The 16,010-nt window shown below is 33.9% G+C and overlaps 4 protein-coding genes across 6 annotated transcripts; 3 read left to right on the forward strand and 1 right to left on the reverse strand.

The window, feature by feature from the left end:
• Positions 1 to 3,168, forward strand: LOC137815053 (Myb/SANT-like DNA-binding domain protein). Of its 2 annotated transcripts, none has more exons than XM_068618082.2 (5): positions 1 to 145; positions 356 to 1,026; positions 1,125 to 1,661; positions 1,748 to 2,320; positions 2,412 to 3,168. In XM_068618082.2, the coding sequence occupies exons 2-5, from the start codon at positions 712 to 714 to the stop codon at positions 2,889 to 2,891; spliced, it is 1,905 nt and encodes a 634-aa protein (XP_068474183.1). In that variant the 5' UTR covers positions 1 to 145; positions 356 to 711; the 3' UTR covers positions 2,892 to 3,168. The 2 variants fall into 2 exon arrangements, with proteins under 2 accessions (XP_068474183.1, XP_090150516.1); XM_090294390.1 differs by having other exon boundaries at positions 12 to 145; positions 1,096 to 1,661.
• Positions 3,169 to 3,698: 530 nt separating this feature from the next.
• On the reverse strand, positions 3,699 to 6,391 carry LOC137815037 (uncharacterized protein At2g39920). Its single transcript, XM_068618058.2, has 5 exons — positions 6,156 to 6,391; positions 5,824 to 5,984; positions 4,933 to 5,374; positions 4,469 to 4,669; positions 3,699 to 4,268 (listed from the first exon to the last, which is right to left on the reverse strand). The coding sequence occupies exons 2-5, from the start codon at positions 5,915 to 5,917 to the stop codon at positions 4,067 to 4,069; spliced, it is 939 nt and encodes a 312-aa protein (XP_068474159.1). The 5' UTR covers positions 5,918 to 5,984; positions 6,156 to 6,391; the 3' UTR covers positions 3,699 to 4,066.
• A 1,958-nt stretch (positions 6,392 to 8,349) lies between these two features.
• Positions 8,350 to 11,425, forward strand: SBPASE (sedoheptulose-bisphosphatase). The gene is made up of 8 exons (XM_068618086.1): positions 8,350 to 8,821; positions 8,975 to 9,094; positions 9,241 to 9,426; positions 9,903 to 9,984; positions 10,090 to 10,311; positions 10,684 to 10,784; positions 10,873 to 10,944; positions 11,068 to 11,425. Exons 1-8 carry the CDS (start codon positions 8,723 to 8,725, stop codon positions 11,347 to 11,349), a joined length of 1,164 nt encoding a protein of 387 aa, XP_068474187.1. The 5' UTR covers positions 8,350 to 8,722; the 3' UTR covers positions 11,350 to 11,425.
• Positions 11,426 to 13,415: 1,990 nt separating this feature from the next.
• On the forward strand, positions 13,416 to 15,796 carry LOC137815038 (transcription factor DIVARICATA). 2 transcript variants are annotated; one of them, XM_068618059.2, is made up of 3 exons: positions 13,416 to 13,850; positions 14,036 to 14,457; positions 14,943 to 15,796. In XM_068618059.2, exons 2-3 carry the CDS (start codon positions 14,060 to 14,062, stop codon positions 15,442 to 15,444), a joined length of 900 nt encoding a protein of 299 aa, XP_068474160.1. In that variant the 5' UTR covers positions 13,416 to 13,850; positions 14,036 to 14,059; the 3' UTR covers positions 15,445 to 15,796. The 2 variants fall into 2 exon arrangements, with proteins under 2 accessions (XP_068474160.1, XP_090150528.1); XM_090294402.1 differs by having other exon boundaries at positions 13,487 to 14,457.
• The last annotated feature ends 214 nt before the right edge of the window (positions 15,797 to 16,010 follow it).

The raw sequence follows: 16,010 nt of genomic DNA on the forward strand, positions 1-16,010 counted from the left end.
AAGGAAAAAAGAAAGAATGGGAGAAGGTTTCAGAAGCTAATAATCCGAGAGGAAAACAACGAACCATCTCGAGTCGAGTTTCCGAAGCACTTACGACGATCAAATTCGCGTTTGTTCCAAATGCGGCATTGTCGATGAAGTTCAGGTATAACACTTGGCTCTCACTCACTCTTACCCGTTTTTCCCCAAATATTTTTCGGCTCTTATACCTCCTCGCGCATGCAAAGATAGTACCAATTCAACGTCTTTAATTGATCTTTCGTCTTTTCCTTTCAATTTTAGTCCCATTATCACTGAAACCCCCTTTTCCCCATTCTTCATCCCTTCTATAATCGGAGCATGCACGTGCATGTAGGTGAAGCTCAATCATAGATATCACGGCTCAGAGTCTCCATTGAGGTTGTAAAAATATTTTCATTTGTCAAATTTGTGTTATTATTCATCTTAGGAGCAAAGGTCTGTGCAATTGTATCCACTCAAGAGCTATTTTAGTCTTAATGTCATTTTTTTTTCATTTGTTAGTAGTTATTGCCGTATATACTAGTCTTGGCAAGATGTTCTTGTTATTATTCTTTGCGGTGTGATTGGTAGGGGTAGGAGAGTTGGCAATTAGGATAGGAGCTTATTGTATTTGTGAGATTGGAGTTGGTTGGTTTGATTGTTAGTAGTTAATTGCGTGTAAAAATATTAGAACATTTTCGTGATACAAGAATGTCCAGTCCGACTTCTAAAGCCACTTGGACACCTGGATTCCATGGTATATTTGTTGATTTGTGCCTTGGAGAAATGTTGAAGAATGAACCTGGGTCAACGCGAATTACCAAGGTGGGTTGGAGGAACATTGTTGGATCCTTTTATGCGAAGACTGGTGTGAGATATGACAAAAAGCAATTTAAGAATCACTATGATTCTACCAGAAAACTATGGAAAATCTGGGTCAAGTTGACTGATGACAGCAGCATGAAGTGGGATCCAGAAACGAGGACGTTTGGTGCTTCTGAGGAAGACTGGCAAAATTATATAAAGGTATGGATAGTGATTATTAATTTATGATTGATGTAAATCCAAGATTGTAAGATGCCTTTTTGGTTCCAGATTAATAATATGAAGCCATCTTGTCACAGGCAACCCCAGAAGCTGCGCAGTTTCAGTCTAAGGAAATCCAGTTTACAGACAAACTGGATATCATCTTTGATGGAGGAAATCGAGTTGAAGAAATGAAAAGGTGGGCCAGTCTCAAGTGGCACAATGATGCTTCAGCTACATCTCCTTTGCGTGGAAAAGAGCGAGAGAAGAAACGCAAGTATGTGGGTAGGGATTATGAATCGGATAGTACCATTATGGTTGGCTGTTCACCTACACCAAAAGCTTCTTGGACACCTGCATACCATAAAATGTTTGTTGATTTGTGCATTGAAGAAACATTGAAGGGGAACAAGTCTGCTACACATTTTACCAAGGAGGGCTGGAGGAATATTGTCGGATCCTTTAATGCAAAGACTGGTATGAGATACGATAAAAAACAAATTAAGAATCATTATGATTCAACTAGGAAACTATGGAAAGTGTGGGCTAAGTTAATTGGTGATGATAAGATGAAATGGGACCCACAAACCAATACGTTTGGTGCTTCTGAGGAAGATTGGCACAATTGTATGAAGGTATTCGTCGTAATTATTGATATTCATTCAACATCATAAGTGATCTTCTTCATTGTTTTAATAGTAATGAAGTCATTTCATCACAGGCATTCCCAGAAGCTGCACAATTTCGGTTTAAGGAGCTCCAGTTTTCTGACAAATTAAGTGTCGTCTTTGATGGAGCTATGCCAACTGAGGAAATGATAGCTATGCTTAAGAGGCAAAATGATGCCTCAGCTACATTGCGTGGAAAAGAGCGTGAGAAGAAACGTAGGAATGTTGGTCGGGATTGTGGATTAAAGAGTGCCATTATGATTAATGCCATCCCAATCAGTACAGTTCCAAGTGAGCAGAGCATGTCCAGTTCATCATATCCCAAGGTCAAAGCTGCATGGACTCCTACAGTGCACGGGATCTTTGTTGATCTATGTCTGCAGGAGACACTACAGGGGAATAAGCCCGGGACACATTTTACAAAGGAAGGTTGGAAAAACATTATGGAATCATTTTATGCAAAAACTGGTTTAAATTATGGTAGATTACAACTTAAGAATCACTGGGATTCTACCAAGGAACAATGGAAAATTTGGTGTAAGCTTATTGGCACCAGTTACATGAAATGGGATTCATATAAACTGAAGTTTGAGGCTAGTGAAGAAGATTGGAGCAACTATTTAGAGGTATGTTAAGTTTCTGAGTGCAGCTATTTTGTAGCCCATACAAGTTCCTAAGTCTAACAGAAGTTCATGATTTCCACTTTTTTTGGTACAGGAAAATCCAGAAGCTTCACAATTTCGCGTAAAGGGGCTACAATTCACTGAGATATTGGAAGCCATCTTTAATGGAACTACAACTACTGTTACTGGAGAGACTGAACCTACCGCTCAACAAAGGAAAAGTGATGATAGTGTTGTTACTTTCCCTTTTCACACAAAAGAACCTGACACAGCCAACTTTGACGAGAAAACTGAATGTCATTGTGATGCTGTTGCGTCAAGAAATGGTGTAAGTATTCAAAAGAATACTAGTGCAGTTTCATCCACAGAAGACAAATGCAATTATAGCATCGGTCAATGCATTGAGTGCCTTGATAGAATGGAAGAAATAGAACAAGGAAGTGATCTCTACATGTTTGCTTTAGATGTATTCCTTAAGCAGGAATATAGAGAAATTTTTCTGCAATTGAAAACGGCTAATCTGAGGATCTCATGGTTGCAGCGGCTTCAGTCTAGCGGTCAGCATCCGGTCTAGGCCTTTGTCATAAATTTTTTGTGTAGTTCCTCATAGAACATGGTGGCTAGACAAAGGGGTTCGTTCCTTGCAATATGACGATAACATAACTTTTCAAGGGTTTCCTAAACGAGCCTATACTTGGAAGCTTAAAATTGTATATCAATGGCCAATAGACGCAGTAAGTAGTAGCTGGTAAATAGTACTTAGCTCTTGATATTATTTTAGCGTTATTTTAATGTGAATACCTATCCATTTGCAGTTGGTTTTCAATCATTCAGATGTTATTATTTGCCACTCCTATGCAGATGTTATCCCAATCTTTTTGAATTCTTTAATCAGAGGATAGTGGTTTGACACCAGTTAGTAAGACCCGAAAAAAGAAGCAAAATGGTGAAACAAGTTAAACAGGGAACCACGATTGTGCAATTACGGGTTTAGGGACCTTTGAAGTATCATTAACTATTTAAAGTTGCAGATGCTTGTTCTTGAATTGGAATTTGAAGCTCAAAATACTGCAAAGAAATTACATGATTTTCGTCATCCAGATTTAGTTCCGCAATTTAAGCGTGTTATCAAACATCCCAAAGGAACGTGATTACGAGTATTTCAGTCTGAAATTCCTTTAACACGTTGGTTTCCGAGGCACTAAAATCTTTTATGTGTGATACTGTTTAATGTCGACACCATTTACTAACTTTATTTTAATAATAAAATATTATATTTAAGTGAATAAATAAACATATCAGTGAAAAAAATATTATTTAAACTTAACTTGGTTGTACAGTATTGTATGAAATAAATTGATTGTCAAAATATTAGAACTCCTTGAAAAAATATATTTTATAATATATACATGTTTGGATACACTTAAATGCCTCATCAACATCAATAAAACAGTTTTTTTTTCTTCTTCATTTGATACATTAGAATGCTTCGTGAACGTTTTGCAATTCTAAATTGGTTTTGAAACATACTCGTAATGTCTCAGAAGGGTATGCAAGGATCTACAACCACATACCAAAAACATCTCTAAGTTGGAGAGCTATTTTATGCCTCTAGGAAAGATTAAATTAGGTAGGATTGGAGTTAAATGAGTAGCAAGAACAAACATAGATTCAGAGAGTAATAACCTATATAATTGAATTGAAAGGAACTCTCTTCCTGAAGGATGAATGACATTCAGAATCTAACATTCAGAATCTATGTTCTATCTGCTTCTCAAACTTGTCACATAGAGGAACTGGAAGCAAAAAATTTCGCTCTCCACTCTCTGGAAAGGTCACGGCATCCATATGGCTGCTTATGATACTTTTTATTCGGAACCCTTTCTTCCTTACCACATCCCTTTGCCCATAAAAGTACTCATACCCTTTCGTAGGATCTGAATCTTCTGCTCTGCAAAAACGTAAACCATTGACAGCATAAGATTCAGTTCTTACTTTTGATAAAGCCAAGTTTGTAAAAATGCACCTCTATAATGCTTTTAAAAAATATATTTGTAAACCTCAATACAAAATGAGCTATTTAAAGTATAACCGATGGAGGACTCACAAGGCTTGATCTTTGATATATAAAAAACCAACATGATCACTTACCTCATTATCAAGGCAGACCAGCTTCTAAATCCCGCAGAGATAAGATGATTAATGGTGATGTTTCGGTGTGTTCTAGGTTCTCTTGATAGCAAAATTATAGACCATCCACCAGTTTGTAGGTACATGTATAATCTTAAAACAAACATGAGCTTTACATTGTTTGCCTCTTTAATACAGTTGCTAGTGCTGTCATTATGAAACCTACACGAAAAGACACCCTTGTTAAGTTTATATTCGATGCAATGACAGATAATGAAGATCAACATCAAGTTTGAAGAACTACATAAAGGGTGTTAAATTGATAATCAACAGAGTTTCGAGAAGAAGAAATAAGAAATTGGTGAACTGATGCAAGTTTAACAAACCACTGATAAAAACTTTTAGTCACCACAATACTACTTAATCTGATGCAATCTATATTCTCCGTCACCCTGTACTAGGAATCATTGATTTGAAGAGATTACCTGTTAAACAAATTGGAAGAGTAATTCCAAGGGAAAATGTCATCTATGTCCATCAAAACCACATCCAAACCATCCTTTAAAGGTGTAACATTCTTGAAGTAATCGTCAATCACAGACATAGTCAAATCCAAATCTCTAGCATATTGACCTCCTTTGATATACTGTAGAGCAAGGTTTCTGCATATTGTAGGAAGATTGTATCCTTCTAAGTTATTGAGCTCGGAATGCAGAGAATACAACCTGCAATAACTGTAATAATCATTTATATTCAGAAGCTTGATTACTCCAGCACTTTTACTTTGACAGGACTGCAGCATAATCACCAGGGAAATCACCAACGTAATTAGTAGAACTCCAAGGGTGACAAGTGAAGCAACAAAGATTGTTGCAGTAAACGATTTCATGAAGAATACTGACTCTAGCTCATAATGGCTTCTTGTCTCTGCAAAACACGAAAGAAAAAAAACTTCATTTAAGATGGCCAAGTATGATGTATAAAATGAGTACATTTAGTAAGTCATCTTTAGCCTTAAGGGTAACTAGTGCAACTTGAATCAAATCAATTGATGAGCATGGTTATTTTTTTTCCTTTTCTTGGAGGGAGAAAATAAAGTTAGTCGCAACCCAAGGTAAAGGAGGAGAGTTGTATTAGACTCTCAACAACTCATGTAAAAGTTGTTGATATTCTTAACATGGATTAGTCAGTCTTTAAATAAGTGTAATAACACCATGATTCATTGGAGGGAGAGGACAAAGTTTGATCCTAAAATACTACTTTTCACAAGTTAATCCACTGATGACTATGATATTTACATAGAGCTCCTACAACATACCATAGTATTTTCTTGTATTAATTCATAGCTAAAGAGTGACAAAATTGGCAACACATACCAGAATCATCTGAGAGAGTAGGTGCAGAGTACTGCTGCTCTATTTGATGACCATATGAAGACATAGCTTCCAAGTCCAAACTGCGAGCTAACATGAACCTACAATCCAGTTCAAGTAACACCTCCTCTTTGCACTTTGCTTCCAAGGGCCAAAGGGGTTGCCTGTAATTTAACAAGAATTCATTTGCTCATCGTTCATGATATCAAATTCATCATTCATGATATCAAAACAAAAAGGTCCGAGCTTTGCACTTTGCTGTTTTCTTTAAATAAAAAACAAACTAACAAAATTTCAAACTTTCAGAAGGAGATGAGAATATATGAGAAAAGCACCTGAGAAAGACATCACTCTGCCAAAACAATAATCTTGCCAAAAAAGTGTATTTATTTTCATTAACAATGCAAAAACAAATGCGTTGCCATGGATATGGGAGCAAGGATTCTCTGTTAGTCACCGTATTCTGGGCTTAAACTTTTTTAGTTTCTGTTTTATTAACTTTTTAATATATGAATCTGGAAGTTAATAGACGCGGAAGGAAGCTTCCTTAATTTTTGTTGTGTCTTTCCTTTGTTTTTGTTTTTACCTTGTGATGCTTCTTTCATGTTTGAACCGGGAAGCGTGAAGTTGCATAATGCCTTTAATTATATTATTTTATCTATACTTCAAATAAATTAAAAATAACTAAAAATTGCTAATTATAATGATTAAATTTAGAGATACAGGATAAAGGAAAATATGGAATAAAATATGTTACTATAATATATCTAATATAGTTGAAATGAGTGTATATTTTTTTATAATTAATTAAGTTTTAAGTATTTTATAAATTTAAATATTTTTAATTGAATTTTTATTAAAAAATTATTTTATTCAATGTCTAAAATATATATATTTTTTTATTTAAGTATTTTGTTGTTAACATAATGATGTGACGGTTATTATCATTTTAGTATCTTTAATTTATTTATTAATTTGATTTTTAACTCATTTTTAGAAAAGAAATGAAGTTGAGCGACGAGTTGAAGTTGAAGGAGATTAAACAGTGAATGAGTGATTTGATGTGAGTTGATTACACAAATACACACTATAAAAAATATTTAAATTTATGTACTACTGTGAATAAAAGTTTGTATGTAAATTCATTATTACATATACTACGGGACCGGGGTACTGACGGACACAGGCACTGAGTATCTGCATTTTTTATTTCTTTAGTATTTTTTTTTTATTTTTTAAAAATAATTTTTCTTACTAACATTAAAATCATAAGGTAAAGAGTAGTGGAGAGAGAAAGTGAAAAGTAGGATATGTGGGTTATGTGTAGTAAAGAATCATAAAATCTGTTTCTTAAATCAATTTTAATAAAAAAAAATCAGTTTAAATCAGAAAAGTAACATATCAAATATCCACTCTCCTACTAAGGTGGTCCACAAAATATTACAAATATCTTTAATTTTTTTTATTTAATAGTGAATAAAATCTTTAAACCAGAAAAATAACTAATCATTCTCTCCACTCTCTCCATTTTCTCCATTATCCAGTTAAATAATAAAAAATAAAATAAATTTTAAAATTAAAAAACTATTTTATTAATTTTTGAAATTATAAAATGTCCAAATAACCAAAATAAATTAATACAATAAATTATTAAGTAAGGATAAAATGAAAAAAAAATTAAGAACAGTTAAAAGGGGAATAAGAAATGACACAATGACCATAATACAATAATAAAATTAAATATTAATATAAGGATAAAATAAGAAAAAAAATTAAGAACAGTTAAAAGGGGAATCCCCTTTATATATAGGTATAGATAAATTATTACTCATATATATCTTGAATTTTATAATTTTTGTAATTATATATCGATAATTTTCATTGGTATTTATCTGTCAGTAAAATATGTGAGAAATATTATTATTATTAATAATATTAATATTAATGTATAATTAAAAAAATCTCATAAGGTTAAAGTGTCAACAAAAACCTATAGGTAAAGGCCAACCTATAGATTAAGTTTACCTTACATATTCCATTACCCTAAACAAATTCTTATTTTTAATCTGAACTATTTCCATTGCTAAATCCGACTAACAAATATTAGGTAAATGTTTTATCAAGATTTTTACATGCTTTACAAGCATTTTCCCTCACTAATCGTGATTAATTGAATGAATAAAAAAATTGATTAAAATTTTGTATAGAAATTATATGGTTTAGTTTCATTCTTTTGAAAGAATAAGAACCCTATTTCATCTTGTGTCTAAATTAGCAAGTTTCATCCCACCAGGGCTAGATATACATAGGGTTAGCAAAATCAGAATTATTATCTAAATTTTATTTTAAAATAAAAAAGCAAGAATTTTGTAACATCTTCATTAGATTTGAGATTTCTAAAATAAATGTCTCTTCTTCCTTTCCTTAATTTCATTCCATGGTTGAAATGAAAACAGTTTCCATGCCATGGTTCAAGAAGGTTTAGTTGAGGATTTTTTTGAGCTTTGTCTAAAATAAACTGCATTTGATAATTAACTTCAGCTATGGTGTAACAAGTGAAATATGAACAACCACACCACAGTTGCAGAAAACACAGTTAAACACAGTTCACAAACTAACAAACAGTGGTAGCTATAGCATGCCCCTCACCATATCTCTTTTATACAGGACCAGAGCACAACCACATAAATACATGCGATGCTAAATATTCATACCAAAATGCAGTTTCATTAGCCTATCTACTCAGCACCTGCCACGTGGCACTACACACATAGTTAGCCACATATCTAAAATTGCTATCCCCTCCTCTCCCTTCTTAGTCTCACTATCTATCTATCTATCAATCAATGCAATAACATAGAATAACACAACATCCTTAACCTTTGGACATTGTTTTGCAGCCATGGAAACTGGCATAGCATGCTACACTCGCGGCCCTTTCTTGCCTACTGTTTCTTCCAAGCACTCTCCACCCTCCATCTCTCCATCTTTTGGCTTCAGGGTATGCAGATTGAATCTTTTAAGTTATACTTTGAAAGTGCTATATGCCAACCATGCAGCTTTTTCTTTCTTTGTGCAACTAAACTCTTTATATGAGATACCATATGGAAGGAAAGAATATAGATGTTTAAAATGAACTTGTTTGCAATGATAGAATCTGAAATCAAGCTCTTTGTTTGGAGAATCGCTAAGGGTGGCCTCCAAATCAACACTGAAGGTTTCAAAGGCAAAGGGTACTTCACTCGTAACCAGATGTGAAATTGGTGACGGTCTGGTGAGTTACTTACACAGTACAGAGTTCATATCCTGGTCTATATAGCTAAGCACTTGCTGAATGTGTTGTGTCAAACTCGCAAACTTTTTGGTATTTTGGTTCACATGCACGTGAAATAAACTGATGTAGGTGTCTGTGTACTGTAGGAAGAATTCCTCACAAAAGCAACACCAGATAAGGGGCTGATCAGGTTGTTGGTGTCCATGGGAGAGGCATTGAGAACAATTTCCTTCAAAGTGAAGACGGCTTCTTGTGGTGGAACGCAGTGCGTTAATTCTTTTGGGGACGAGCAGCTTGCAGTGGATATGCTGGCTAACCAGCTCCTTTTTGATGTTAGACCACTACTTTTGCAATGAGTTTCTTCCTAATTAAACAATCAACATACTCATTCTTGTGCATCATTTTTCTCCACAGTTATAGTTTAACTAACCCAATTCATTCAATATTGATTGGTGCAACAAAAGGGACCCATAAATGTGTGGCTCTTGTTCAAGATTATGATGTAGTAATATGCAAGAATAATTTCTCATGAATAGTAGTAGTATTGTTAGTAAGAAAAAGTGCTTTAGTGGTCAATTGTTATTTGTCATGGTAGGGTCTCTTAGTTCGAAAACTTTTCATCGACAATTTTATTTCACTGAAGTTCATTCATGAAAACCAGTTCAAATGATTGATTTATTAGGAACACTCTGTTATGTTCAAATGATTTTTTAGTTGAACAATAGTTTAGAAAGAAGTTTAAATTCATAAATAGATGTGTATTTTGAATGTGCAAAGAAAGTGACGTGTTCAATGTTGTATTGTAAAGGCCTTGAATTACTCCCATTTCTGCAAGTATGCTTGCTCTGAAGAAGAACCCGAGCTCCAGGACATGGGAGGCCCAGTTGAAGGTCTGCCATAATAATTATGTTAAACTGGCAATTGAATTGAGGCGTGCCTCTATTACAAAATGTAACTTTTGAGGTGATGCATTTGTGTGAATATGCAACAAACAGGTGGATTTAGTGTTGCATTTGATCCCCTTGACGGCTCCAGCATTGTGGACACAAATTTCACAGTTGGCACCATTTTTGGTGTGTGGCCGGGAGATAAGTTGACTGGGGTCACTGGAAGAGATCAAGTTGCCGCAGCCATGGGAGTTATGGGTCCTAGAACCACATATGTGCTTGCTATAAAAGGCTTCCCTGGCACCCATGAATTTCTTCTGCTTGATGAAGGTCAGATAAGTTTTATGTTGGGAGATCACACGTCAGTCAGAGTATTTCATAATATATATATATAAGTGAATGCAAATTTATAAGTCGATTTTATGAGATTGAGTTAGGACTAAATTTTACACTAATTACACATTACCTATGCTTATTTAAAATGGAACTTGACTTGCCACACCACTCAACATGCAAACTGTTTATGTTTGTTCCTTCATTGTTTATCGAAAGTTTGTCTCTGGATTGAGCAAGTTGTGTCCACCATTAAGTTTTAGTGGGCTAAGATCACAATAAACTTTCAGTTATACATCTTGGCTTGCTCATTTTAGACACAAACTTTATCACATGACGAAAATATCTGATGTACATTTCATATTTCAGGAAAATGGCAGCATGTGAAAGAGACCACTGAAATTGGTGAGGGAAAACTGTTCTCTCCAGGAAATTTGAGAGCCACATCTGACAACGTCAACTATGCTAAGGTATACCTGTATTCTCGTACCAGTAAAGGACATTTTAGTGTTACAATGATGTGCAATATTACTCACAGCTTTCTCTGTTATCCAATAGTTGATCGACTACTACGTCAACGAAAAATACACATTGAGATACACAGGAGGAATGGTGCCGGATGTGAACCAGGTTCTTTTCTTAACACAATCATGATGCATGATGTTCTTTCTGAGACATGACATGGATGTTCTGTGAAGCTCTTGCAACCTAGTATAATAATCCACATGGTTTCAAAATTTCATCTCTCTGCAGATTATTGTAAAAGAAAAAGGCATCTTCACGAACGTGGCATCACCATCGGCAAAAGCGAAGCTGAGACTGTTGTTTGAGGTAGCTCCGTTGGGGCTCTTGATTGAAAATGCCGGAGGTTACAGCAGTGATGGTTATCAGTCTGTGCTGGACAAAGTGATCAATAACATTGATGAGAGAACTCAAGTTGCTTATGGATCCAAGAATGAGATCATTCGATTTGAAGAAACACTATACGGTAAATCCAGGCTCAAGGGTGGTGTAGCTGTTGGAGCAGCTGCTTAATCTGTTAAACCAACAATTCATTATCAATTTTATCTGCTTCTACAACAAATATATATATGCTATCTTCAGACAACAACTACCTGCATTTTGCTCATATATTTCTTGTTTATCACTATAACAGTTCATTTTATGACAGATAAAAAACTACATGAAAAACAACTGCTTATAATACTTAAATGGTTTAGAGAATAAGATTATAGACAAAATGTAAATGAAAAACTATGAAATCATCTTCAACATGTCTTGTGCTTTTTCCAGTATAACGAAGAAAACAGTTATACTTACATCTTATGCATCCTCGCAACAAGAGGCATATAGATACAATATACAAGACCAACAAAGTCTTATTCCACTACGAGAAGAAGAAGTATCATAAATTTTTTCATCTTTTGTAGAAGGAAAACAAAATCCTAATGACAGTTAAAATCAAACCTATGACACGTATAAAAGACTTCAGACACAGTAGACCTTTACCAAGCATGATAAAGAATAATTAAGCAAATGACTGACCACACATTCATTCCTGCAAAATGTAAGCAAATCGCGTGAAATTGAACTCGCCCATCATTTATTGCTGCCACAGTGTATTGCTGCAAGGTTCCACAACTCTAATAGTAAGACATAAGTTGAAATAATTGGATTGTTCATTTGAATGTTACAGAGAAATCACTCAATCTTCAAGTTTTGAAGCATTTCAAATAACTTTATCATTTCATCAAATCAAACATCAACTTCAAAACATACTCTAAAAATTAACATGAGATAAAGAATAAGTTAAGTCATATAGGTACCAAATATTCACAGATGACATTAACATAGTTTGTCAGACATCTGACTAAAAAATAAGATCAAAATTTATAGTATGTAAGGAGTTATTTTGAGAGTTATGAATTTATGTATGTTGTTTTTGTTTACTTACTACTCATGTTGTTTATCTTCACCTTCACCTAACATTCTTTAACACCTTTAACTGGTTCTTATTAATTAGGGTACTGATATTTTGACATCTTTATTGAGGTTGCTCCAAATTATATTCAATTGACATGACATTTTTAATATTAAAAAAAAAGTGTGTGAGTCCACTTGCTGAGTTGGAAAAAAAACTAAATTAAACTATTTGGAAGGTGCGTTCATTAAAAAGATTTTTGAAAAGGGAAGGGAGTGCGTTCGAAAAAAGGATTTCTTCTTTCAAACTCACAAATCAATGGAAGAAAAAACTTTTTTTTTCGAACGCACTCACTCCCCCTTTCAGAGATCATTTTTTCGAACGCACATTTCAAATGGTTTATTTTGGATCTTTTTTTCAACTCAGCAAGTGGACCCACAAACTCTTTCTTTAATATTAAAAATGTCATTTCCAAAGCAACCTTTATCAAAATATCGGTATCCATTATATAATTTTATTTTTTACGCACATAACATTCCCACTATTATTTCTTTGGGTAATGATCCAACCGTATCATTTACAAATTAATTGTGAGGATGAGAAATATATAATAGAAAAAAATCAATAAATCAATTAATTTAAAGTTTTGGATTGAACATGATGTTCAGTCTCCTGTGTGGCTTTAAAAAGATAACATTAATTAGTTTTTTATTATAAAAAATAATATTTATTGAGTATGTTATAATTTGTATTGTATCTTTTTGATAATATGTATGAAACCATTTTTTCCATCAATTTAATATAATAGTTTTATTTAAATACATTTATAGATTTTAAAAATATGAATTATAATTTTAATCTCTTTGTTTATGTTCATGAAATTAAAATGATCTTGTTCTATAATTTAGTATGTATCATATAAATTTTGTGATTTATACTTTATGTATAAAGTTTATAAAATTGGTCAACTATTTTTATAAATTAATTGATTTAAAACCAAATGTACGCACAAATTACTTTTTATTAATTATATTTTTGAAATAATTTACATATATTTGTTATATGGGATGAAGAGAGAAATAGATAAAGTAAAAGATTATATAATTATTTTATTAAGAATATTTATTGTATTTATTAATTTTCTCAAGTATAACAGTGAAATGTAAGTGGAGGAAGTACCATGATAATTCCTCTTTCCTTGGAAGTTATTTTTTTGTTTGAAAATGTAATCAATTGGAAGCTTATAAAAGAGTACTGAATTTTGTGACCAGTTCTAATTTCTAGCAAGTGATTTCTCTCTCACACCAATTCCTGCTTCTCCTCTCTTGTGAACACACCACATAACAAGAGTTACCAACAGATGCAAGTCTAAACCTTTGAAATTCACTGACCTCATTGTTCTACTTTTTTCTCTTTGTTAGTGTTATCTGCATTTGCTTCAGGAGTTGTTTCACCAGGAAGAAATAACAAAAGGAAACACCTTCTTCTTGGTTTTCCTTTCCTAATTGTAAAGAATCTCTCTTGTCTAATTTGGGACTTCCACTGTTCACTTTCTTCATCAACTTGCTGTTGTATTCAACATTCATTTCTGCTATCATTCTGGTCTCACTTCCAGGTAAGTCATGATTTTTCCAAGATGCTCCTCGATTCTTAAGTGTAGAAATTCAACTCTTGTAGATTCTTTAATTTATGCTCTCACTGAAAGTAGAGTCTTGACTACACTTGAAGGATTGTTATTATCATGCTTCTTGAATCAAAGTTGCGTAAGTTCTTTGTTTGTTGCTGTTTATATCTTTCTAGTGTAGGGGAATTTTGTTGTAAGGTATGGAATTGGAGACCCCATATCCAAGTTGTTTTATGTCAAATTCAAATTGGTTTGTTCAAGAGAGTGACTACACAGAATGGACGACAGAAGAGAATAAGAAGTTTGAAAGTGCCCTTGCCATATATGATAAGGATACCCCAGACAGATGGCTGAGAGTTGCAGCCATGCTCCCAGGAAAAAGTGTCTATGATGTGATGAAACAGTACAGGGAATTGGAAGAAGATGTTAGTGAAATAGAAGCAGGGAGGATTCCAGTTCCTGGATATCTTACCTCTTGCTTCTCATTGGAGATGGTTGACAACCAATGTTATGATGCATGCAGAAAGAAGCCTGCAACTGTCAGGAGTTCTGATCAGGAGAGGAAGAAAGGGATCCCTTGGACTGAAGAGGAACACAGGTCAGTTTTATCATCTTCATTTGTCTTTCTTTTTAATGTTTTACATTGGTTTGGGAAAGTGCATAAAAATATAATGTGTTGGAGATACACACATTTAGATAGTAAAACATTTTAAGTAGCAGAAAACCTCATCTCAGATTTTATGATGTTGACTCATAAAATCAGGTTGAGTTCGATTTTAAGTCAAGGTTAAAGTTCAGCTTATACTTATTATAGAAGGCATGAATCATGGTTATATGACACGAGCAACTCAACCTGTACAATCGACTAGTTCTGGTTTCTTATCTTATCCTGCTACTATGATATATATTGCCATATCAATCTAGCCAAAACTCCAATTTGGTAGGTGAAATCTACTTGTAAATTAAATTTTAAAATGCATTTATTCCAAAACTGCTGACATGTTAAAACATAATTTATGCATTTTAATCTCTATCATTTTTGGTTCCTGTGCTTGACATGGATTTTTGGGTGTTGAATTTCAGACGTTTTTTGATGGGACTTTTGAAGTATGGTAAAGGGGACTGGAGAAATATTTCTCGCAAATTTGTGGTGACAAAGACTCCCACCCAAGTGGCAAGCCATGCTCAAAAGTATTACATAAGGCAAAAGCTTTGTGGAGGGAAAGACAATAAGAGGAGGCCTAGTATCCATGATATCACCATTATTAATCTTACATCAGACCAAGAGAAGTTCAATGAATCACACATGCCCTCAGAGAAACTGAAGCTGAATAGCATGACAAAACTACAACTTGAATGGATTAATCGCCGCAACAATACTGCTTCACTTATGGTTTTCAACCCAAATTATGATATGTTGATGTCACCTTCATCTGGCACCCTATCTCCCAAGACCCTCAAGTTAGGTCAGGATTTCTATGAATGTGCTTTCCATGACACTTATGCCAAGCTTAAAAATCCAGCTTTCAGGACAGCTTCTAGAGACTTCAACAAGGAAGCTATTTTTGGTATTCATGCACTGTAATGCCCACTCTGATCATGCTATATGAACAACATATATACCAGTTCTGCTACATTGATCATAGCCCTGCATGAATACAAGTATATGAACTAAGGGTACTTGTTTTATGTTATGAACGTAAATAATGTTTCATTCCTTGAACTGCTTTGGAATGAACCCTTTTCAAGGTTTCTTGTTTTATCTCATGAAATTAACAAGTCTATTTGTTTGTATAGACTCAATCTGCATCAGACGATGCACTAAGCAGGTATTCCAAGTCTCAGGCAACGGGGCAATGTTTATTGAATTCCATTAGATCACACGTGTGTAAATATCAAGGTTTTTAAAATGTAATTTATTTGGAAGCCTTTCATAATGGTATCCATGTTCTGTCCTCATAATGGTATCAATGTTCTGTCCTCATAATGGTATCAGACCTGTGCCCCATTTCCCAAAATAATGGACTTATTAGATAGTTATAACTGTTGCAAAACCTTACAAAATCTTATGTAAAATTCACTTGCTGATTTGGCTGACTCACTTGAGCACTTGAATTGAAATTTTGTGTGTAGATTCTGATGATATATTAA

Source organism: Phaseolus vulgaris, chromosome 1 (genome assembly GCF_051622355.1).
Source record: "Phaseolus vulgaris cultivar YP4 chromosome 1, ASM5162235v1, whole genome shotgun sequence".
Lineage (NCBI taxonomy): Eukaryota > Viridiplantae > Streptophyta > Magnoliopsida > Fabales > Fabaceae > Phaseolus > Phaseolus vulgaris.